This window comes from Myotis daubentonii, chromosome 2 (assembly GCF_963259705.1).
Source record: "Myotis daubentonii chromosome 2, mMyoDau2.1, whole genome shotgun sequence".
NCBI lineage: Eukaryota > Metazoa > Chordata > Mammalia > Chiroptera > Vespertilionidae > Myotis > Myotis daubentonii.
In genome coordinates this window covers 407,696-428,643 of record NC_081841.1, presented here as the reverse complement: position 1 = coordinate 428,643, position 20,948 = coordinate 407,696, and the positions used below count along the sequence as shown (strand labels likewise).

General features: G+C 66.7%; 1 protein-coding gene across 3 annotated transcripts in view; it reads right to left on the bottom strand.

The window, feature by feature from the left end:
- Positions 1-20,948, bottom strand: part of PLXNB2 (plexin B2) — a 30,549-nt gene that overhangs the window by 1,931 nt on the left and 7,670 nt on the right. For 2 of the 3 annotated variants that reach the window (XM_059681317.1, XM_059681315.1), the window contains exons 2-33: positions 17,017-17,069; positions 11,998-13,084; positions 11,453-11,635; positions 11,221-11,349; positions 10,104-10,204; positions 9,872-9,998; positions 9,269-9,419; positions 8,393-8,507; positions 8,178-8,286; positions 7,995-8,096; positions 7,452-7,544; positions 7,150-7,231; positions 6,793-6,953; positions 6,548-6,696; positions 6,259-6,367; positions 5,955-6,091; positions 5,599-5,769; positions 5,002-5,131; positions 4,673-4,900; positions 4,369-4,545; positions 4,125-4,264; positions 3,786-3,886; positions 3,446-3,675; positions 2,909-3,090; positions 2,579-2,645; positions 2,318-2,464; positions 1,856-2,012; positions 1,646-1,746; positions 1,479-1,563; positions 799-953; positions 542-702; positions 315-462 (exon numbers count right to left, since the gene is read on the bottom strand). In XM_059681317.1, the coding sequence (XP_059537300.1) occupies positions 315-462; positions 542-702; positions 799-953; positions 1,479-1,563; positions 1,646-1,746; positions 1,856-2,012; positions 2,318-2,464; positions 2,579-2,645; positions 2,909-3,090; positions 3,446-3,675; positions 3,786-3,886; positions 4,125-4,264; positions 4,369-4,545; positions 4,673-4,900; positions 5,002-5,131; positions 5,599-5,769; positions 5,955-6,091; positions 6,259-6,367; positions 6,548-6,696; positions 6,793-6,953; positions 7,150-7,231; positions 7,452-7,544; positions 7,995-8,096; positions 8,178-8,286; positions 8,393-8,507; positions 9,269-9,419; positions 9,872-9,998; positions 10,104-10,204; positions 11,221-11,349; positions 11,453-11,635; positions 11,998-13,071 (5,202 nt within the window). In that variant the 5' untranslated portion in view covers positions 13,072-13,084; positions 17,017-17,069. The remainder of the gene's footprint in view (positions 1-314; positions 463-541; positions 703-798; positions 954-1,478; positions 1,564-1,645; positions 1,747-1,855; positions 2,013-2,317; positions 2,465-2,578; positions 2,646-2,908; positions 3,091-3,445; positions 3,676-3,785; positions 3,887-4,124; positions 4,265-4,368; positions 4,546-4,672; positions 4,901-5,001; positions 5,132-5,598; positions 5,770-5,954; positions 6,092-6,258; positions 6,368-6,547; positions 6,697-6,792; positions 6,954-7,149; positions 7,232-7,451; positions 7,545-7,994; positions 8,097-8,177; positions 8,287-8,392; positions 8,508-9,268; positions 9,420-9,871; positions 9,999-10,103; positions 10,205-11,220; positions 11,350-11,452; positions 11,636-11,997; positions 13,085-17,016; positions 17,070-20,948) is intronic. The other variant, XM_059681316.1, reaches the window with a different exon arrangement.

Below are 20,948 nucleotides of genomic sequence, written 5' to 3'. Positions count from 1 at the left end.
AGGCAGCCGATCAATGATTCTCATCACTGATGTTTCTCTCTCTCTCTCTGCCTTCTTCTCTAAAATCAATAATATATATATATATTTAAAAAAGCCCATCCTCAGGGGACCTCCCAGGCTCTGGCCCGGCCCCCACCCCATTACCTGGCACCCGTCTCTCCTGAACTCCAGCTCCAAATGCGCAAATCCTCACCCGCACAAACCGGGCCCATGCTGGCACGGCCACGACTCCACCCCCGTGGACACTGCCCTGCCCAGGCCTCCCGGGCGAGGACCCCGTGCCCCGGCCGCTGGGGAGCGGCCAGGACCCTCACCCGGCTCAGCTTGTGCTCCGTGCGCGTGCAGGCGTCCATGAAGGTCTGCGCGATGACGGACAGCGAGGCGTCGACCACCTCGTGGACGTGCACGTCGAAGATGAAGTGGGGGTTCTTCAGGATGTTCACCCAGAACCGGAGCGGCAAACTGAGGCAGAGCGAGAGTGGGTGAGGGGCTCCTGAGGCCGGCGCGCGGACGGGCGGCCCGGGCGGGGGCGGGGGCCCACCTGTTGGTCTTCCAGATGTGGATGGTGTCCTCGTCCTTGATGTCGTGCTTCTCCGCCTGCTCGTCCAGGAAGTCGAAGAAGTACTTGACGGCGGGCGGCACGGCCAGGCCCGGCGCCAGCACACTCTGGAAGAAGTTGTCCACGAACTGCTGCAGCGTGCCCTGCGGTGGAGGGGACTCAGCGTTCGTTTGGCCGGCCGCCGCCGCCGCCGCCGCCACCCCTGCCAGCTGCGCGCCCGCCGCCCGCCCCGCGCCCACCTTGACGGACAGCAGGCGGGTCAGGTAGATCTCAGTGATGGCCTTGGTGCGCTCCTTCTCCTTCATGCTGCCGCGCTTGCACTTGCCCTCCTCCACCTCGTCCGTGGGCCGCACCAGGTGCCACACGCGGTTCTCATCCTCCAGGAGGGCGTGGCCTGTGGGAGGGGCCGGGTATCATGCTGGGCTCGCAGCCCCCAGAGGGTCCCTTCAGGGACCAGAGCAACGCAGGCACGAGGCCCAGCCAGCCTGGCTCACGCTTGCGCAGCGACCTAGGAACCAGGAGGTCACAGTTCGATGCCCCGTCAGGGCACAGGCCTGGGTTGTGGGCTCAGTCGCCACCAGGGGACGTGCAGGAGGCAGCCGGCCAATGATTCTCATCACTGGTGTTTCTATTTCTCTCTCCCCCTCCCTTCCTGTCTGAAATCAATTAAAAAAAAAAAAAAAAGCCCTAGCTGGTTTGGCTCAGTGGATAGAGCGTCGGCCTGTGGACTGAAGGGTCCCAGGTTCGATTCTGGTCAAGGGCACATGAACGGGTTTCGGGCTCGATCCCCAGTGGGGGACATGCAGGAGGCAGCCGATCAATAATTCTCTCTCATCACTGATGTTTCTATTTCTCTTTCTCCTCTCCCTTCTTCTCTGAAATCAATTAAAAAAAAAACAGGCACAAGGAAGGGACTCACGCTCCCCAGGCAGGTCCTGCTGGCTGTCCTCCGGCTGCTGCGAGACCCCCACTTTGGACAGGATGAGCGTGGCTCCGTCCCGGACCTGGGAACAGGGTCATGAGGGAGGCTCGCTCCCCAGCCCCCGCCCGCGGGGAAGGGGCCGCCCGAGCCGCAGCCGCACTCACGTTGTAGTGCATGAGTGTGTTGACGCGCTTCCACCGGCCGTCCCGCTGGGACGTCAGGTCCAGGTCGGACAGGATCTGGGCCGTGGACCCGGGGCGCCACTCTGCAGGATGACACAGCCAGCTCCGGGACCGGCCACAGGCCACCCGCCCTGCAGGGCGCCCTCGCTGTCCCCCGCCCGCCCCGCCCTCCCCCCAGGGCAGAGGGCTCACCCAGAACCACACTGTCCGCCTTGGGCCAGCGGGAGCACGGCTGCGTGCGGTACACCTGGTCGATGATCTTCTCCTTGACCTGGGAGATGGTGTCGCAGTTGAGCACCTTGACGGGGATGGCGTCCACCCCTTCGTCCTGGACGATCACGCTCACCGTCTGTGGGGAGGGGGGAGAGAGACAAGATAAAGGGCCAGTGGGCGGGTGAGAGCCCCCACCGCACCCGGGCTGGCGGCCTCGCCTCCCCTGCAGCCCTGGCCCAGCAGGTCGGAGCAGAGGAACAGGGGGCTCCCTCATCCTCATCCCTCCCAGCTCACAGGGGCCGGGGAGTGCGCACAGCTCGCCACCAGACACCCTCAGGGTGCCCGGGCCCCACCCAGGCCGACAGCACCGGGAGGGTCTCCCCAGCACAGGGAGGGGGGCAGCACCCGCTCTGGTCCTGGGAAGGGCGGGACCCGGCTCACCAGGGGCGCGTACTCCACGTCGTCCCCCAGCAGCCCCGTGTCGTTGAGGGTGTACTTGGCCTTCTTCTGCACGGCGTCCACCGGGCCCTTCTCCACCTGGTGCTTGATGGCCTTGAAGAGCTTGTAGAGGGGCTCGCCCGCGCTGTCCTGGAGCAACGCGGGTGGTCAGCCCGGCGACCACGCTCCCCGGGAGGTGCCCCCAGGGCCAGGCGGGGAGCAGCGCCCTGCCCCCCTCACCCCCCGCCTGCCGCCGGAGCCCACCTTGAGGTACTGGTACAGGCAGATGGACATCCAGTTGGACAGCATCCTCTCCACCACCGTCTCCGACCTGGGGCGCAGACAGGCCTGGTACCCAGGGGCCCCGCAGTGCCCGCCTCCCCCCAGCATGCCCAGGTCCAGCCTGCGGGAGCCACTGCCCGGCCCCTTCAAGGGGGCATGTCACCCCGTCCTAGAGGGTGATTCTGAGGGGGAGCAGCCCAGCGACCAGCGGACACCGACGGCGGCCAGGACCCTCCCTGCTCCTCGCGCTGGCTGCCCCGCCAGCGCACCAGGTGCCACAGCCGCCCCACCCCCACCCGGCGCCCCACGCACCTGCGCAGCATCAGCTTGGGGTTCTTGGCCACCACGTACTGCTCCATGAGCTCCAGGAAGAGCGTGCGCATGATGTCCGTGTAGTACTCGAGCTTCCCGTGCAGCGCCACCGTCAGCAGCGACGCGAAGTACACCTTGGCGCGCGCCGAGAACTCGCGCTGGTTCTCCAGGGTGTGGATGAACTGCAGGGGCGGCGGGTCAGCGCCTGCGGGAGCTTGGCCCTGCCGTCCCGGGTCCTGGCCCCGCCCACCCTGTCCGCCCTGGGTCCTGGCCCTGTCCGCCCCGGGTCCTGGCCCTGTCCGCCCCGGGTCCTGGCCCTGCCCACTCTGTCCGCCCCGGGTCCTGGCCCTGCCCGCCCGGGGTCCTGGCCCTGCCCACTCTGTCCGCCCTGGGTCCTGGCCCTGCCGCCCACCAGCCATCCTGGCCCCGCCCACCCTGTCCGCCCTGGGTCCTGGCGCTGCCCGCCCTGGGTCCTGGCCCTGCCGCCCACCCGCCATCCGGGCCCCGCCCGCCCCCCACGGCCGCCCCGCCGCTCACGTTGATGAGGAAGGACTTGCTGTTGAGCAGGTTGGAGAAGTGGTACAGCGCCTGCTCCACCACGGGCCGCCGCGACTCGGGGATGTCCAGCTTGCCCGTGATCATCACGTCCTTGTCGCCGTCCTTGGACGGCAGGAAGAAGACACGGTCCGTGTAGGTCTTGTAGTCCAGCACCGGGATGCCGGCCTCGTGCACGTCGTTCGTCTGGTCCTCCATCTCGATCATCAGGTCTGGGGGGACAGCGCCGGTGACCCTTCGCCTGGCCCCGCGAGGGCGCCCCCTCCCCGCCCCGCCACGCCCCGCCCCGCCACGCCCCGCCCCGCCCCGCGCCACGCCGCACCCGTGAACTCCTTCTTGCAGCGGTCGCGCACGCTCTCCTCCAGGCCCTCCAGCTGCGAGCGGATCTTCTCATACTCGCGCTCCGCCTGCTGGCTCTTCCTCCTGCACAAGGGAGGCTGCTGGGACCCGGCCAGGCCCGCCTCGCCGGGCAGTGGGTGTGGCCAGAGCTGTAGGAGGGCGGGCCCAGGGCCGTGGGCGGGGCCTAGGCTGTGGGAGGGCGGGGCCAGGGCCGTGGGCGGGGCCCAGGTAGCGGGAGGGGCCAGGGCCGTGGGCGGGGCCCAGGTTGCGGGAGGGCGGGGCCAGGGATGTGGGCGGGGCCGAGGCCGCGGGCGGGGCTCACCAGTAGCAGTAGACAGACAGGGCGATGATGATGACCATGGGCACCATGACCAGCGGCAGGATGACGCTGAGCGGCACCTCGCTCACACGACTGTCATACTCTACGCGGCCCAGCACCCACTCCCGGGAGCCGAACTTCACCTGCGTGGAGGGGAGGGCTCAGCGCGGACAAGCGTGGCTGAGACAGTGCCCAGCACCCCGTGGCACCGCCTGGCACCCCACCCGCCTGCCCTGCCCACACGTACAATGAACTCGGGCAGGTTGAGTGTCGTGTCTCGCTTCTGCCGCCGCTTAGGGGGCGGCTGCACCTCCGGGGGCTCGCAGTACAGGTCGGTCTCGGTCAGCGTCTTCATGACGCAGCGCTCCGCCCCCACAAAGGCCTCGGCCTCATGCAGCGTCATCGCCTTGTTCAGGTTGGTGCCCTGGGGGTGGGGGGTGGGGGCGGGGTCACCATAACCAGGAGGGACTCGGGCACTTGGACCAGCTCAGCCCAGACCCTGAGCCGCCGGCCGACCCGCACCTGGTCGGCCCCGGCTGCGCCGTCCTCACCTGGGCGTGGATGAGCTTGTTGACCTGCTTCTTGACGCCCCCAGAGAAGTTCTTGAAGGTGGGATCGGACACGTACTCGAAGGCCCCAGCCTCGGTCCTGAGCAGGACACGGTGCCCATCCATCTGAATGAGCGCCGTGAGGTTGTAGGCCTCGGGGTCCTCGGGCACGGCCGGGGACAGGAACACGACCCTGGAGTCGTTGTAGCGCGTGTACTCCGTGCCCACGATCTGCAGGCCAAGGGCTGTCTGTCAGGACACGGGCACAGGCCCCTCCCTCCCCAGCCGGCCCGGGTCCAGCGGGGGCCCCCCCCGGCGGCAGCAGGACTGACCGTGTGGGGCGGCAGGGGCCCGGCCTCCCGCCGGCGCCGCCAGGGCTGCAGAGGCTCCGCGATGACCACCATGGAGAAGTTCTGGATCAGGCCAAAGCCCTGCCCCGTCACGTTGATGCTGCGGCCGCCACTGGGGGTGGGGGGTGCCTGAGTGGGCACAGCTGGGCAAGGGAGGCACCCAGCCAGCTCCAGAGCAGGCGCCCTGTGAAGCCGGACCCCCACCCCCCTGCTGGCCATGTGGTGGGCTTAGGGAAGGTGGGGTTGAAATCCCCGGCCCCAAACTGGTTTTGGGGGCACACACGGGTCCCTGTGAGCCCGTGCCCGCTGTATGTTGGGGTGTGCTCAGAGCACTGTGACTGTGAGTCCCGCCATCCTTGAGCGTCTCTGGGCTAGGGGGCCCTGGGGCCCGCCTGTCAGGTTTTCTAGGAGGGAGTGGATCTAGGGGTGCAGTGGGGTTTTTACGGAAGCCTCCTCCTGCCACCCAGACCAACCCTCCCGCATCCTCACCAGGCAGTGGGCGTAGGGGACTGGGGAAGTAGCTGGGGTGGGGGTGGCATGGGGAGCCCTGGTGGGCGGTGGGCAGGGCAGAGGCCACACCTGGCAAAGCTTCGCAGGGGCTCAAAGGCCCGCAGCACGGGGTTCTCGCGGTAGGTGAAGGTGATCCCGGAGCTGGGCGCCAGGGAGCCCCCGTAGTAGATCTCCAAGGACAGCTGCCCCGGGGCTGCCTGGGGGCCCGTGACACACTGGAGCTGCGCCCCAAACTGCGTCCTGGAGGTGAACGTTGTTAGTGTCAACCCCACCCCGAGACCAACTCCAGCCCTGGGCAAGGGGGCCAGGGGGCTAGGGGGCCAGGCCCAGGGGTCAGGCCCACGGCACCGCTCCCTCCAGGACACATGCAGGGTCCCAAGGGCCAGGGCGGACCAGAGCTCGGGGGCCCCGCAGGCGACACCCACACATTGCAAGGGACGCCACCAATGGTCACGCGCACGTCTTCCTTAGAGCCCGTGTCCAGGTTGGTGCCGTTGATGGTCAGCGTGGTGCCGCCTGCCTGCGGCCCCTCCCTCGGCTCCACGCTGAGGGGTTGGGGCTCCTAGGAGAGAGGCGGGTGCGTTCAGGTCAGGGCTGAGCGGCAGTCCTCCCCACCCCTCCATCGTGACTGTCCTTGAAGGGGCGCAGCCCCCAACCGTCCAGGAGTCAGCAGCAGTGGCCAGACCCGCCCGGTCCGTCCTGACCTGGTCAGGGGAGCCAGGCACTCACCTGGTAGGTGAACTGGACGTGGGGTGGAGAGCGGCCACGCTTCCCATTGATGTCCACCTCCACGCCCCCCGTGAAGGGCGCCTCCGTGGCCTCAATGGCACACACGATCCTGGGGGCCAACAGGCAGGGTGGGGTCACTCTCAAGGCTCACCCCAGAATCCTCCTGACTAGCACGTCAGGTGGGGAGTCCTGGGCACCCACACCCCAGGTCCCTCTTCCTCATCTGCCCTGGCCCCCCCGGTGGGGACTGACCTGGCCCATGGAGCCAGGCCACCGGCTGTCCACTCACCTGGTGGACACGGAGTACCGTTCCGGCTCAAAGGCGCAGTTCTTGCCCGCCACGGTGACGCTCTTGACGTCGTCCGCCCTGACCCCCAAATTCGACCCGAGGATGGTGACGCGAATGCCGCCGCCCAGGGGGCCGGTCTCGGGCTGGATCTGAAATCAGCAGAGCCGGCTGACTCAGCGGCTTGGGCAGGCTGGGCTCACTGGGGTCCCTCCCCTCCCGCCGGCGGCCCCGCCCCGGGGACCCACCTCGGTGATGACGGGCGGCGGGCACTCGGAGGTGGCATTGCTGCAGAGCGCCTCGTACACGCACCTGCCCTGCCCGCCGCACCACACGCACTTGTAGGCGGGGTCGGCGGCCAGGCACAGGCTGCAGTCGCTGCGGCCGAAGGAGCAGTTATAGAGGGTCACTGCGGAGGGAGCAGCCAGCTATCAGCAGGGCCACCCGCCCGTCCCTGCCCCGCCAGGCCCACCTCCCCACCCAGCCCACAGGCCTGCCCGGCCCCACCCCACCCCTTGTCCTCGGGCCCCAGCCCAGCCGCCCACCAGACCCAGGCCCCGCCCACCAGACCCAGGCCCCGCCCACCAGACCCAGGCCCCGCCCACCTTGGAGCTTGCTGTCAATGTATTTGCCGTAGGACTTGACGTACAGGTGCAGGGGCAGCGTTTCGCTCTCGTCATGGGACAGCTGGAGGAACACGCAGGGACACACTGCACTCTGACCCCCCCAGCCCTAGAGGGCGACCACTGTGCCCACCAAGGCCCATGGGGTCCCCTCAAGCAGAGGGGCAGCAGTGGAGGGGCTGGGGTCTGAGAGACACAGGTGAGCTCGCCGCCTGGCCCACAACCCTGCCTCCTCCCGCCAGAGGCAGCGAGGACGCTGGCCTGGCCGGCCCTGGGGGCTGTACCTTCGGGGTCCGAAAGTGGAAGGTTCCTGGCTCCCGCGTGTTCACTGTCACCTCGAACTTGGGGAGGTCACTGCCCACGTGCAGGGAGGAGACCTGCAAGGCCCGCGGTCAGGACCCTGCACCCGCCAGCCCTCCCCGCCTCCCCGCCGACCCATGCTCCTGGGGACGGGGCTCTGTCCGAGCCCCACACCTTCTGGCCAGCGGAGGTCCTCCCGTTCCAGCCGACCACTCGGCCACTCCTGGAACCCCGCCCCCCGGCCCAAGCCTGAGCAAATCGCTCTGCTCCCTCGCTAGGTGGCAGCCCCCTGCCCAGCACCTCGACAGACACGCCTGCCTCCTCCTGTCCCCAGCACTGTTCGCTGAGCAGCTACCTCCTGTGGGAGCCCTGAGCCAGAGGCCTGCAGGAGAGGAGGCCAGGTGCCCCTTCCCGTCAGCAGGACGGCTCTGAGCTGGCCCCACGGACACGCCAGCCACCAGGGCCGCTGGGCACAGGCCTCTCTGCCTGGTCAGCCCGCTCCCCAGGGCAGTGCCTCACAAGCCCACCTTCACTGTGTCCAGGTTCTCGCCCTGGAAGGTCACATCTGTCTCGTAGTTCATGGGGATGACCAGCGGGCTGGGGTCCAGGAACTGGGGGCAGCTGTCTTCCTGCAGAGTAAGGCCAGTCAGGGCCACGTGTGTGGCCTGGGACGAGCAGCCACACCCCCCCCAGGGCCCACGGCCCCTCACCATGTGAGCGGGCACAACGCCGTCCTCAGGGTTGGGCGAGGCCTCCCGACACTCATGGTAGCGCATGTCCCACTGGCAGGTCCAGCGGTTGCTGGCACAGGAGATGCACCTGGGAGAGAGGTTGGCGAGGGTGTGGGCACCGCAGCAGGGGGAGGGGGGTGGAGCCAGGGGCGGGGCTGGAGGAGCTGGGGGGGGGGTGCGGGGGTGACACTCACGGCAGATTCTTCTCCAGTTTCATGGCCTCGCTGCAGTCGTAGAAGGGGTACTGGTGGGAGGTGAGGAAGACATCGCTGTGCATGAACCTGAGCTGGATCTCCACGGCCACATGGTCTGCAGATGGCAGACGGGGATGGCGTCAGGCGGGGCCGCAGAGCACGGGGCAGAGGTGGGGGACAGGATCGCCTGGACCGGGCCTTGCCGGCCGAGTTCTTGCCCCGTCACAGCTCCCAACGGGCCACTGAGCACAGACAGCCCGTGTGTGTGGGAGCCCTGGCGTGGGGGGCCTGGCAGGGCGTCCCCTGGTGGGCGCTCAGCCTCAGCGCGCCCGGCGCCGCCCTCAGATCTTGGCTCGAGTGTCGGCTCCCAGGGCTCCGTGCAGCCAGGCCCCTGTCCCTGAGGGTTCCTGGGTGTCTGGGGCAGAGCGTCTGCCAGGCCCCTGCACGTCACCGTGTGGTCCCACCGAGCCAGGCAGCTGCCCTCCACTGGCCCTGAATGCTCAGGGCACAAAGGCTTGGCACCTGCCCTGGCCCACTTTCACAGCCCGGCCCCTGGGGACAGCCCCACCGTGTCAAGCTGCACGGGGTGGGGGAGGGGTTCTGCACAGATGCCAGCACCCAGGGCCCGCACCAGGTGGCGTGGAGAAGGGACAGAAGTGCCTGGAAGGGCCCAGGAGCTCCCCTCGCTCACGGCAGGGAGCACAGCCGGCAAGGCTCTGGCGCCCAGAACCCCAACCGCCCCAGCCTCTGCCCGGCCGCACCCTGGCAGGGGCCACCTGCCCCTCCCTCCACCTCAGCCCACACCCCTGGGACCCGGTCACAGGACGGACCCCACTGTGTGGAGGGAGGGAGAAGGGCCTGGGTTTGGGGCCTCACCCTGGCCTGACGGCGTGCTGGGGATGTTGCTCGGGGAGTTGCACACCACGGCGTCCCCCTCCACGCGGGCAGGGTGTGCCGGAGAGTCTCCGAAGAGGCACAGCAGCTTGTCCTCGCCCAGGGCCGGGAGAGGGCTGACGGTCAGCTGCACCTGGGGGAGGCCACGCAGCTCACATGGACCCCTCTGCCCAGCCTTGGAGGCGGGGGGATCAGCCTTGGGGGTGGGGGGCCAGCCTGGAGGGTGGGGGGACCAGCCTGGGGGGTGGGGGACCAGCCTTGGGGGTGGGGAGCCAGCCTGGAGGGTGGGGGGACCAGCCTGGGGGGTGGGGGACCAGCCTTGGGGGTGGGGGGCCAGCCTGGAGGGCGGGGGCCCAGGGCTGGACTCTCAGTGAGGAGACCCCCACCCAGAGCACCTGCCCTGTGATTCACTCCCCTGCACGCGCACAGAAGACACAGGAACCTGACTCGCCACCCCCACCGCCTGGGACACAGGAGCCACCAGGCCACAGGGGCCGGGGCTGCCCGCCTCACTCAGCCCCCAGGCCCAGGCGGGATGGAGATGCTGTGAGATCTCCTGCCCTGGTGCCCCCGCCGGCCACGCACCTCCCCCTGGGCCCGCCGGCTCATGTTCTGGGGCTGGGCCCCCGTGATGGTCACACAGGACTCCCCGCGGCTCCACAGCCAGTGTCCGCTCTCCTCGGCCCGTGGGCACTCAGCCCTCCGGCTGCATCTGCAGAGACGGGGCAGCCTCAGGCCTGGCACTTGTCAGCCCCCGGGTGGGACTGCCGCCCCCGGGCTCCAGGCTGAGCCGAGACCCCCGGCCCCAGGGACTCACCGCCCCTTGACGATGCACCAGCCGCAGTAGGGGTCCCGGGAGCCGAGGCACTGTATGCAGTTGAGGTAGCTCGAGCACTCCTGCACAGGAAGCCGGAACGCCTGGGGGCAGCGGGGCGGTGAGCAGGATGCGGCCACTAGGACCCCCTCGGACCCGAGTTTCCTGGGGCCACTAGCTGGATCCCACCTGTATCTCTGAGCCTTAAGAAGACTCAGATGCCACCTGGCTGGCCTGTGCACCACTGACCTATGAACCAGGAGATCACGGTTCGATTCCCAGTCAGGGCATATGCCCGGGTTGCGAGCTCCATCCCCAGTAGGGGGCTGCAGGAGGCGGCCGATCAGTGATTCTCATCATTGATGTTTCTCTCTCTCTCTCTCCCTCTCCCTTCCTCTCTGAAATCAATAAAAATACATTTAGCCCTAGACAGTTTGGCTCAGTGAATAGAGCATCGGCCTGCGGACTGAAGGGTCCCTGGTTCGGTTCCAGCCAAGGGCATGTACCTTGGTTGTGAGCACATCCCCAGTGGGGGGTGTGCAGGAGGCAGCTGATCGATGTTTCTCTCTCATCGATATTTCTAACTCTCTATCCCTCTCCCTTCCTCTCTGTAAAAAATCAATAAAATATATATTTAAGAAAAAAAGTCTCAGATGCCAACTCAAGGCTGGCCAACATGGGCTCCAGGCAGCGGAGAGGTACACGGGCTCTGTGAGGCCCTGGCCCTGTGGCTGCACCCGCCCAGGCCCCTTGACCCCACCCCCTGGGAGAGGCCCTTGGATGCCCCAGGGCTCCAGAGGCCGGCTTGAGGGGCTCCTACCCCAGCCCCCTGATAAGGCAGGGCCTATGCTGTCCCCTCGCTGCCCAGGCCCCTTCATGTCCGTCCACCCCGGGGGAAGCCCCTCAGAGCAGCCCCAGCCCTCCCTCCAGGAAGGGTCCGTGACAGGACAGAGACAGGACATGCGGGAGCGGAGCTGCAGACAGGGAAGGTGCTGGAGACAGGGACAGGGCTCTGCCAGGAGCCCGAGGAGAGGGCGGCCCCTCCGGTCCTCGCCTGCACCCTCCAGGCCTGGGACAGCGCTCCGGCCGCCAGGCCCTCCCGGGGCCTGCGCAGGCCTACCTTGTCCTGGGTCATGGCGTACAAACTGGCCTGGTCGGCGGACAGCACCAGGTCCTGCTTGATCCTCTTGTTGATCTCCACCAGGATGGAGCCATACTCCACGGAGCTGCCGTCGGGGGCCAGGTACGCCTGCGGCAGGAGGCAGGAGCGTGAGGGTGCTGTTCCCTCGGAGACGGCCCTCCAGCCCCGCCTGCCCCGCCTGCCTCTGCCCTGCCCCTGCCCCAGGCTTCACCTTGAGGACCTGGCCGTCGGAGGTGCCCAGGAAGGCAATGGTGTGGCCGTTCTCGGTGGCCACGGTCACGGCCGTCAGGTTCAGGCCTCCCCGCTGCAGCACGGCCGTGGCGACGAGCCCCTTGCGGCTGCCCAGGGGGTAGGGCAGGTGCTCCGAGCCACACAGGAAGCTCTCGCCGGCACCCTGCGGACGACGGCGTCAACGGTGAGTCCAGACACCCCCGACCCGAGGAGGCCTCTCCCCACGGGGGCCCCCCAGCACTTGGTGGCCCCACACACGTCCCGAGAACAAGGACTGTGCAGGCAGGGACCCCAACTGCACGCTCACTGCTGGATGGTGCACGGGCCTGGCCCTGAAGGTGCCGCCACACCTGTGCGGGCACACCTGCCACCTGCTGCAGAGACAGCACACGCGTGTGCACTCTCACGGCTCCTCCCAAGCAGGGGAGGGCTTGGACACGCCAGCCAGCACATGGCAGCAGCGCACAGGCCCACGTGGACGCCCGGGGCTCGAGCCGGGGGCACCCTGCGGAACCACGTCCGTACCAGGCCCTGGCCGCCGCACTGGATCTCGCCGTGGAAGGGCTTGTAGAAGTCGTCCGGGCTGCTCTGCGGGTCGCCCATGTAGCAGGCGTTGCGGATGTCCTTTATCCTCTCGTGGATCTCGTCCAGCGGGAACAGGCAGAGGCCGGCCCGTGGCCCCCCGCCTGCCCGGTCCTCTCTGGTGAAGACGGCGTAGAGCACCTTGCCGGCGCCCGAGGCGGCGGCGGAGGCGGCCAGGCAGGTGCTGAAGGGGGTGGGCGGGTCCCCGGGGTCCAGGCACTGCAGCTCCATCTCCAGGTAGGAGTAGTAGTAGGGGTCCTGCTTGCACATGCGGGCCAGCAGCGTGCGGCTGCGCAGCGGGTGCTTGTCCTGCTGGTTGAAGACGAAGAAGACGTAGAGGCTGTCCTCGAAGGCCGCCACGAACTCCTGCGTGTTGGTGGACAGGTAGCCGGCCTTGTAGGTGGCGTGGTCCGTGTAGGCCTCGAAGGCCTCCCTGCCCGCCACGCGGTCCAGCAGCCGGGTGCTCACGATGACGCCGTTGTCGTACGGGCCGTTGCCTTTGCCCACGAACAGCATGCGCTGCTCGCCGCCCGGGTCGGTGGCGCTCACCAGCCCCACGGTGGCCACGCTCTCGTCGTTGCTGGCCACGAAGGACCGCTCGCCGCTGCTGTCCTCGTAGAAGAGGCGCGTGGAGATGTTGCTGAGGGCGCGCAGGGCGCAGATGCCCTTGAAGAGGCTGCCGCACTCCACCAGGCGCTGGCCCGGCGGGTCCAGCAGCAGCAGCTGGTTGACGTTGTCGGTGGGCACGGCCTCGTGGCACTGGCTGATCTCGATGGGCGGCGTGCACTTCTTGTTGTCCAGGGCCGGGCCCGTGTCCACCTTCTGCTCCAGCTGCAGGTCGGCGCTCAGCTGGTAGAGCGCGTTCACCGCCCCGACGTACACCACGCCCGACGCCTCATCCACCACCAGGTGGTTCAGCTCCGTCTTGCTTTGGAAGGAGTCCAGCTTCCGGGGCCGCAGCCCCGAGCCCGTGCCCAGCAGGCCCAGGAGGGTCAGGGCCCAGAGCTGCAGAGCCATCGCCCCCGGGCCCCTGTGAGAAGAGAGGAGGGTCAGGGAGGCCCCAGAGGGTACCCGGGAGGTCATGGTTCGGTTCCCAGTCGGGGCACATGCCCAGGTTATGGGCTTGAGCCCCAATAGGGGGCGTGCAGGAGGGGGCCTCCCGGGAGGATCTGTCCACGCGCAGGAAGTCCTCCTTCAAAGGCCAACCCAGCCCCCCTCCATGCTGGACCCTGACTGAATACCAGGACCCAGCCGGGGGGGCGGGGGGCGGGCAGGAGGGGGCATGGCTGCCCATGTGTCCTGGAGTGCCCAGCCCTTCCCCACCTTCCGGGTGGCAGACAGACACACCCACTCTCATCTCCAAGGAAATCCCCGCCCAGCCCTTCACGAGCTGTGCACCCGGCAGTCTAACCTATGACCGGGGCCTGGCCACCTCAGCTGCAGGGGGCAGGCCCGGGTGTGGCCGCCCCAGGGCTGCACCCTGGCCTCAAAGCACCTGCAGGCCCACCTCCGAGGCACAGAGCACCTCCTCCCAGCCTCCCAGCGCCCACGGGCAGGCCTATCCGAGGGCCAGGCTGACCAACAGCCGCCGACATGCAAACAGGTGGACCAGCCCGGCCAACGCTCAGTGGTTGAGCGTCGACCTATGAACCAGGAGGTCACAGTTCAATTTCTGGGTTACGGTTTGGTCTCCAGTAGGAGGCATGCAGGAGGCAGCCGATTGACGATGTTTCTCTCTCATAGATGTTTCTCTCTCTCCCTTTCTCTCTCTCTCTCCAAAAAAAACCCACCAAAACAATAACAACTTCTTTTTTTAAATCCTCACCCGAGGATATGTTTTGATTGATTGATTTTTCGAGAAAGAGGAAGGGGGGCAGGGAGAGAGAGAGAAACATCGTCTGGGGATGAAACCCACAACCCAGGTATGTGCTCTGACCAGGAATCGAACCCACAACCCTCTGGTCCATGGGAACACGCTCCAGCCAGACAGCCACCCGGCCAGGCTAAAACCATTAAAAACTTAAAAGAAAGAGCCGCCAGGTGGCCCACACACCTGCCTGGCACACGGTGCCACCTGACAGTTAGCACAGGAAGCCAAAGCTGCCCCGGGGGAGCTGGGCTCTCGCTGCTTCCGGGCCCCCAGAGCCGCCGGTGCAGCCTGGCCCTGCCTCCCTGCCCCCTCCAGCCCGCCCCCTCCCTTGAACCAGCAGATGGTCCACTGGGCGCTGCCCGAGTCTGAGCTGGGAGACCCCGGAGTCCGAGGTGGGGGCACCTCTCCAGGGCCGGGGCGGGCCGTGTCTGCGTGCAGGTGTCCATCTGAGCGCACGGCCCTGCACGTTGGCAGGTCCACACAGGCGTCCACGGGCGCGAGGCTGGGCTCAAGGTCCCCAATCAGAGGACGGGTCCAAGGCCCCACAGTGGTCCTTGAGGAAGAACACACACAGTTCTCGCCCCCCAAGTCAGGCAGGGCCGTCCGGCCTCGGGCCTCGGCCACCTGGAGGTAGCCCGTGCCCCCTCACCCTCGGACCACCCTCCGTCCTGGTCAGAACCCCCACCAGCTCCCACTGCCACCCCACAGGCAACCCTTTCCTGGTGCGGGCATGAGCCCATCCCTGGACTGGCTACAACCTTCCCCGATGGCACCTGCACCGGATGTGACGCCTACGCAGCCCTGCCCATGCCAAGTGCCTGAGTGGGGCCCGGCCCCGGGGGACGGTCGAGGGACCCAGGCCGCGTCTCCCAGGCTCCCTCACCTCCAGAGTAGCTGGCACACCCTTTGCAGCCACCTCAGCCAACAATCGCCTCCCTAGATACTCTTATTCCTCAAGAAACAACGGCTTTTCTAGTCCCCTTCGTCGCCCAGTCCGCGGGCCTACGCCCACCGGGTCCGGAAAAGCAGGACAGGGTAGGGGAGAGGGCTCTCTGGGGCAGGGGCCCTGGGCAAAGCTGTGCTTACGGGGATGGGCTGGCTTTTCCCGTGGACCCTGTGGGGCTCACGTCCAGGCAGCGCCTTCTTTGCTTGGGCCGCTAGGAAGCCCCCTCCACCGGCAGCTCCTGCCTCTGCCCAGGACCCCCCCACACACACACTGTGCCCTGGGGAGCCCAGTTCTTGCCCAGCCAGGGGAGGAGAGGTACCCAGGCTAGGGTGTCCAGGAGGGAGGGGACCCAGCAGGGCCCTGGGAAGGAGCCCCTGGCTGCCTGGGGGCAGGAGGCTGGGCAGGGAGAGGTCACGGGGCCCAGCGGAGGCCGTGAGAGGAGGAGCCGGGGGAGGAGAGGGGGGCTTGGGTCAGAGTCAGGAAGATTCCACAAGCCCCGCGGACTGTGTGGCAGGATCCCCCCCACACCAACTGCTCTCTAGGCTCGGCTGCCTGTCCAGAGGGGCTGGCGGCACAGTTGGGGAGACCCCCAGATGCGGGTGTCTGGGCGCCCCAGGAGAGGCCCTAAGTCCCGGGCACCAGCCAGCAGTCACTCCTGTGTGTCCTCCGGGTAAGGAAAGGGCCTGAATGGCAGCTCACCGCCCCCGGCCCCTTCCCCGGCCCCCTGCGTCCGCTGTGCACGGAGCGGCTGACCCGGCCCCTCAGCCTCAGGACTGGGCTGGCCCTCCCTGGCCGGCCTGACCCGGCCCCTCAGCCTCAGGACTGGGCTGGCCCTCCCTGCCCGGCCCCACTCACCCGAGAGCAGAGCTGAGAGCCAGCCAGAGCCCCAGAGGCTGCGGCTAAGCTGCCTGCTTGGCTGCTGGCTGAGCCGGAATGAATGGAATGTTACCCGGCTGGGAGGGAACTCGGGCGGTGGGGCGGGGGCGGGACGGGGGCGGGGCGGAGCCGGAGCTGCGGGAACCCAGGCACTCCAGCAGTCCAGTCCCATGGACCCGTGCCCAGGCCGGGATTTGAACCCAGAGCCAACCCAGAGTGGGGAAATGCTGGGGGAACTCCCCCTTCTGAAACAGCTCTCAGTTCTGACCCTGAACCCTCCCTCAACCCTGCCAGCTCCCACCTGTGGTCCCGGTGCAGGGAAAGAATGCTGTGGGCTTTCCGTGGTTAATGTCCACTTGACCGAGTCCCCTTGGGCCCCAGGGGGAGAGCCCAGCCTGGTCCTCTAGCCCAGGCCCCAGGGCTGGCCAACCTAATGCTCAGTGATCCCTCCTGTGTGGTCCAGGACCTGGCGCAGGCACCCCGCCACTGCCCAGCCGGCCCTGGGAGAGCCGGCCAGGGCCAAACCGGGCTCCTTGCCCGAGGACCCTTCTGGGTTTCAGGCAGGAGGGCAGAATGAGGATCAACCCCCCCCCCCCCCCCCCCCCCCCGTGCTGAGCCCCGGCCGGTCAGGCTGGCAGGAGGGACTGGGTCACCCTCCACAGGCAGCAGCTCCCCTGCACTTCCTGAGCAAACAAAACCTCAGGTGACTGGCCTGGTCAGGCCCAGGAGCAAAGGGTGACCGACCGACCCACCTGACCAGAGGCCGGCTGGGCTGAAGGCAGGCCAGTGCGGGAAGTGCCAGGCACGGCCAGCGGACTTCCTGCCTCGGGAGTTCCTGGAACGGGCGCTTCCTGTTTTGAAGGTGGCCCAGACCCCCGCTGGCCCTGCCTACCGGGAAGCTGGCCGCGGGGATTTCCTCGGGGCACCAGGCGGCTTTCCTGGCCGGAGGCCAGAGGTGCACTTCCAAGAAGTCACACACACTCCAGCCTTTGCCACTGGCCCGGGAAGGGTCTGGACAGGCGCCCCTTCCCACCAGCCCAACACCGCCAGTCTCCCTGCCTGCCCGCGCCCCCCCACCCCCCAACACACCAAGCAAAACCTGACTCAGGACCCAGGACCTGGCAGTGGTCTCCACGGGCAAGACACGTTAGCAGACGTGCACACACAGGTCCCGGCAGGACCGGGCCTCACGCAGCCTTGGAGCGACCCTCCGGCCCTGCTGCGAGGAGGTTCCCCCACTGCCTTCCCACGGGGGCCAGGCCCCACTCACCCAGGCTCCAGTGGTCCAGCTCAGTCACTGCTCCCGGCTGGCATCAAGATTCGCTAGGAAGCAAAGGAGAGAGAGACGGTGGTCTCACCACAGGCTGGCCTCCTCCACCTGTCTCCTCTGCTCCATGTCGGGGGTGGGGAGCAGTCCAGGGGACCCCATTGGTGGCCTCTGCCATCCTGAGCAGGAGACCCCAGACCTCCTTCACCCCCTCCATGCCCCTAGCCCAGCACCCCATTGGGGGGCACACACTTGGTCCTTCCACAAGGCCAGCCTGATACTCTTTCCTCTGCTCAAAAAAAGGAAAAAGAAGAAAAGGGGAGGAACCACGTTTCATCATTACGAGTCTCCGGGTGGCTCGGCCGGTTGGAGCATCAACCGTACCCCGAAAGGCTGCAGGCTCGATTCCCCGTGGGGTGTGCCTGGGAGGCAACCACTGTTTCTCCCTCCCTTCCTCTCTCTTAAAAAAACACAAACAAGCAAACAAAAACCAACGGGCCATACCCTCGGGTGGATAAAAGAGGTTTAAAGTAACAGGTTTAAGTAATAAAATAAAAACTGCCTTGAAGAAATGTGCACACCCATGACCCTGCGATGCTACTCCCTAGCTGTGCGCCCCTGGGCAGATCCCTTAACTTCTCTGGGCCTCACTCCCGACCTGTGAAAGGGAGACGTCGCCCTGAGCTCCTCTCGGGGTTTGTAAGGACTGAGGTTCATTCAGAAAAAGCCCCAGGAGAGTTGTTACACTGTAGCCGTCGGCGCGGCTGGCTACAGTATCCGCTGCTGGGGCGGTGCCCACGTGCAACGCGGGGAGGGCCCGGCCAGGGCTCCTTCTCAGAGGGTTCATTAGAGCGAGAATCTGGCCTCTGCCCAGCCTCCCCCCAGAGCCCTGAGCAGCCACAGGACCCACGCAGGCGGGCGGTCCGTGCGACCCCGTGGAGCCCCGGTGGCTGTGGCTGGGACTCTGGGTGTCTCCAGGGTGTGTGTGGGCACACAAGCGTCTCCTCGCTGAGCTGGTCTAGAAGCTTCCTCCAAACTGAAAACAGTGAGGCCTGGGGGCAGGCAGGCGGGGCTGGACAGCAAAGCAACTGCATTTGTGAAAAATTTATAATGGATTCATTCCGCCCCGGCCGGGTGGCTCGGTCTGTTGCAGTGCTGTCCCTTGCACCAAAAGGCTGCGGGTTCGATTCCCGGTTGGGGCCCATACAGGAGGCAACCAATCGATGTTCCTCTCACATCAATGTTTCTCTCTCCCTTCCTCTCTCTGACAATCAATAATAATATTTCCTTGGGTGAGAAGTTAAAAAAGAAAGAAAGAATATATTCATGCATTACTTGACTAAAGAGAGTGCATAATAATGACCACCCCCCACACTCCCTTCAGCTCCCCTCAGCCTCAAGGACTCCCCCTCCTCAATCCCTCCCGGCCTACCCCAACCCCCCACATCCAGGCTCAGCCACTGAGCCCTGTATGGTGCCCCCACAACTCCTCCACAGGCGTCAGCCCCCCACCTCCCCACTCCCCTTACCCCCGGCCCCCACTCCTGCTCCACCAGCCTGTGCAGCACACTCCCCAACATGGTCACCCTCCACCCACACTCTGGGCAGGACCCAGGCCTGGACCTGTGTGGTCCAAGGGGAACCAGGAGGGCAGGAGGCGGGCACAGGGGCAGCAGCACTTCCCTTCGGTGTCCTCAGCCCCTGGCCGAGCGGGAAAAGCTTAACCTGGACAGAGGGACCCAGGAGGGGCCCCAGGAGAGGGGCTGAGAGGTGCCCCACTCAAGGCAGCCTTTGTGAAGGGAGCGAAGGTCACGCCACTGGCTCAGGGGTCAAACCGCCGGGTGTTGGGACTGGCAGCCGCATGAGAAAGCGAGGCCCAGCCCGGGGCACAGCACACACCTGCGCCTCCGTGTGCCTCCACCTGCTCTCCGCCTCCTCCAGCCCCCGCACCGGACCATGGCGGCTCCCAAGTCCCCGGCCCTCCACTGGCCCATGCCCCCACCCCCACCCCCACAGCCACCCCGACGGGGACCTGACCAGGCTGGGCCTCTGTCTCAGATGCTCCCAGAGGCAGCCCCTGGATGTCTCCTCCCGACAGACTGGAACCCTCTCCTTCCTCCGCCACCAAGTCCCAGGGCCTTTCTGAACTCGAGGTGCCTCTGCTCCAGTCACCCCTGCCGGCCCCGCGACTCCCCCCGCCCACAAGCCAGCCTGCGAACCCAGCTCTCAAAGGGCCACTCATTACCCTCAGGAGAAGGCGGCTCCCTGAGTGCCCAGAGCCCGAGGCCACAGCCGGCCCCTCACCGCCCAGCGCACACCGACCTGCGCAGGGGGGCCTCGAAGAGCCCGACAAACCCCGGCTGTCATTGTCTTTCTTTTTAAAAAAATATATTTTCATTGATTTCAGAGAAGAAGGGAGAGGGAGAGATAGAAACATCAATGATGAGAGAGAACCACTGACCAGCTGCCTCCTGCACGCCCCCTACTGGGGATCCAGCCCCCAACCCAGGCATGTGCCCTGACCGGGAATCAACCGTTCAGAAGTCCGATGCTCAACCATGAGCTCTGATTGGGCTCTGTCATTTCCTACCTGGGTTCCTGGGCTATTCACACCGTGCCTCCGTTTCCCATGTGCAACACGGGGGTAGTAAGGGCATGGACCTCGGTGAGCTGCCCTGCGGGGTGAGTGAACCCATGAGTGGGAATCCTCATGGCTGTGCCTGCAGTGGGGGCGGTACTCATGATGTCACCATGTCTCTGCTTTTGCTGGACACCCCCCCGCCCCCGCCCCCGGAAAACTCCTACTCATCCCCCAGAGCCCCGGGACACTCATCCTGACTGACCTGCAGATCCTCACTTATCCTCTACGGTGGATGGACTTCACCGATAGGCCCTCTGAGAGCAAGGTGAACACAGGATAGGGCCAGGGGGACACTTGTGGGTCTGAGCCCAACACACCCAGGAGGGGGTGACAGTGGAGGAGCCAAAAGCACCTGTGGCCCCTGCAGCTGGTCCCCAAGCCTCACACACAGTCGTGTCTCCTCCTCCAGCCAGAGCACCAGAGGGACAGCGATGCCCAGGGAGTCACGGCCCCTCCTCCGCACGGCGGACCCTGTGGGAGCAGCACGAGCCCCTTGCCATCGGTCCCCTGGGCTCCCTCCCGGTTCCATCGCCTCTAACCCTACCCCGAAGCTGCCAGGCCCTGGCATAGGTGGTGCTGCCCCCATCCAACCGGCAGAGGGAAACAGGAGGGGCCCAGGACCCAGAGGGCTGTCCATCCCCAGGTCCCCAGGTCTCCGCCCACCCCACCTGGAGTCGGGCACTGAGGTGTGGGGACAGTCAGGGGTTCTTTCCACTATTTTTGAGCAAACACGGAGCAATTTCTTAAAATCGAAACAACAGAGCCCGCACCGGTGTGGCTCAGTGGATAGAGCACCAGCCTGTGGACCAAAGGGTCCCGGGTTCGATTCCGGCCAAGGGCAGGTACCTCAGTTGCAGGCTTCCCCCTGGCCCTGGTCAGGGCGTGTGCACAAGACAAGCAATCAATGCGCCTCTCTCACATCCTGTTTCTGTCTTTCCCTCTCTTCCACTCTCTCTGAAATCAATGGGAACATTACCTCGGGTGAAGAGTAACAACAACAACAAAAATCAAAACAATGGAAAGCAGCCATGAAGGAGGGTCCGGCAGACACACCCAGAGACCAAGATGGGGCTGGGCGTGGGCAGGGGCTGGGCAGACAGGTGAAGGCTCACCAGGTAGGGCAGCCCAGCCTGCGTGTGTGTGTTGGGGGGGGCGGTCCCAGCCCTGCGGAGGGCACCCAGGACCTGCAGGGGGGTGACAGAGAGGGCACCCCAGGCGAGTGGCTGCAGGCACCTCCCCCTCCCCCCACCGGGCCCAGAGCAGGCGGGGCCGCCCCTCCCCGCCCCCGCCTCAC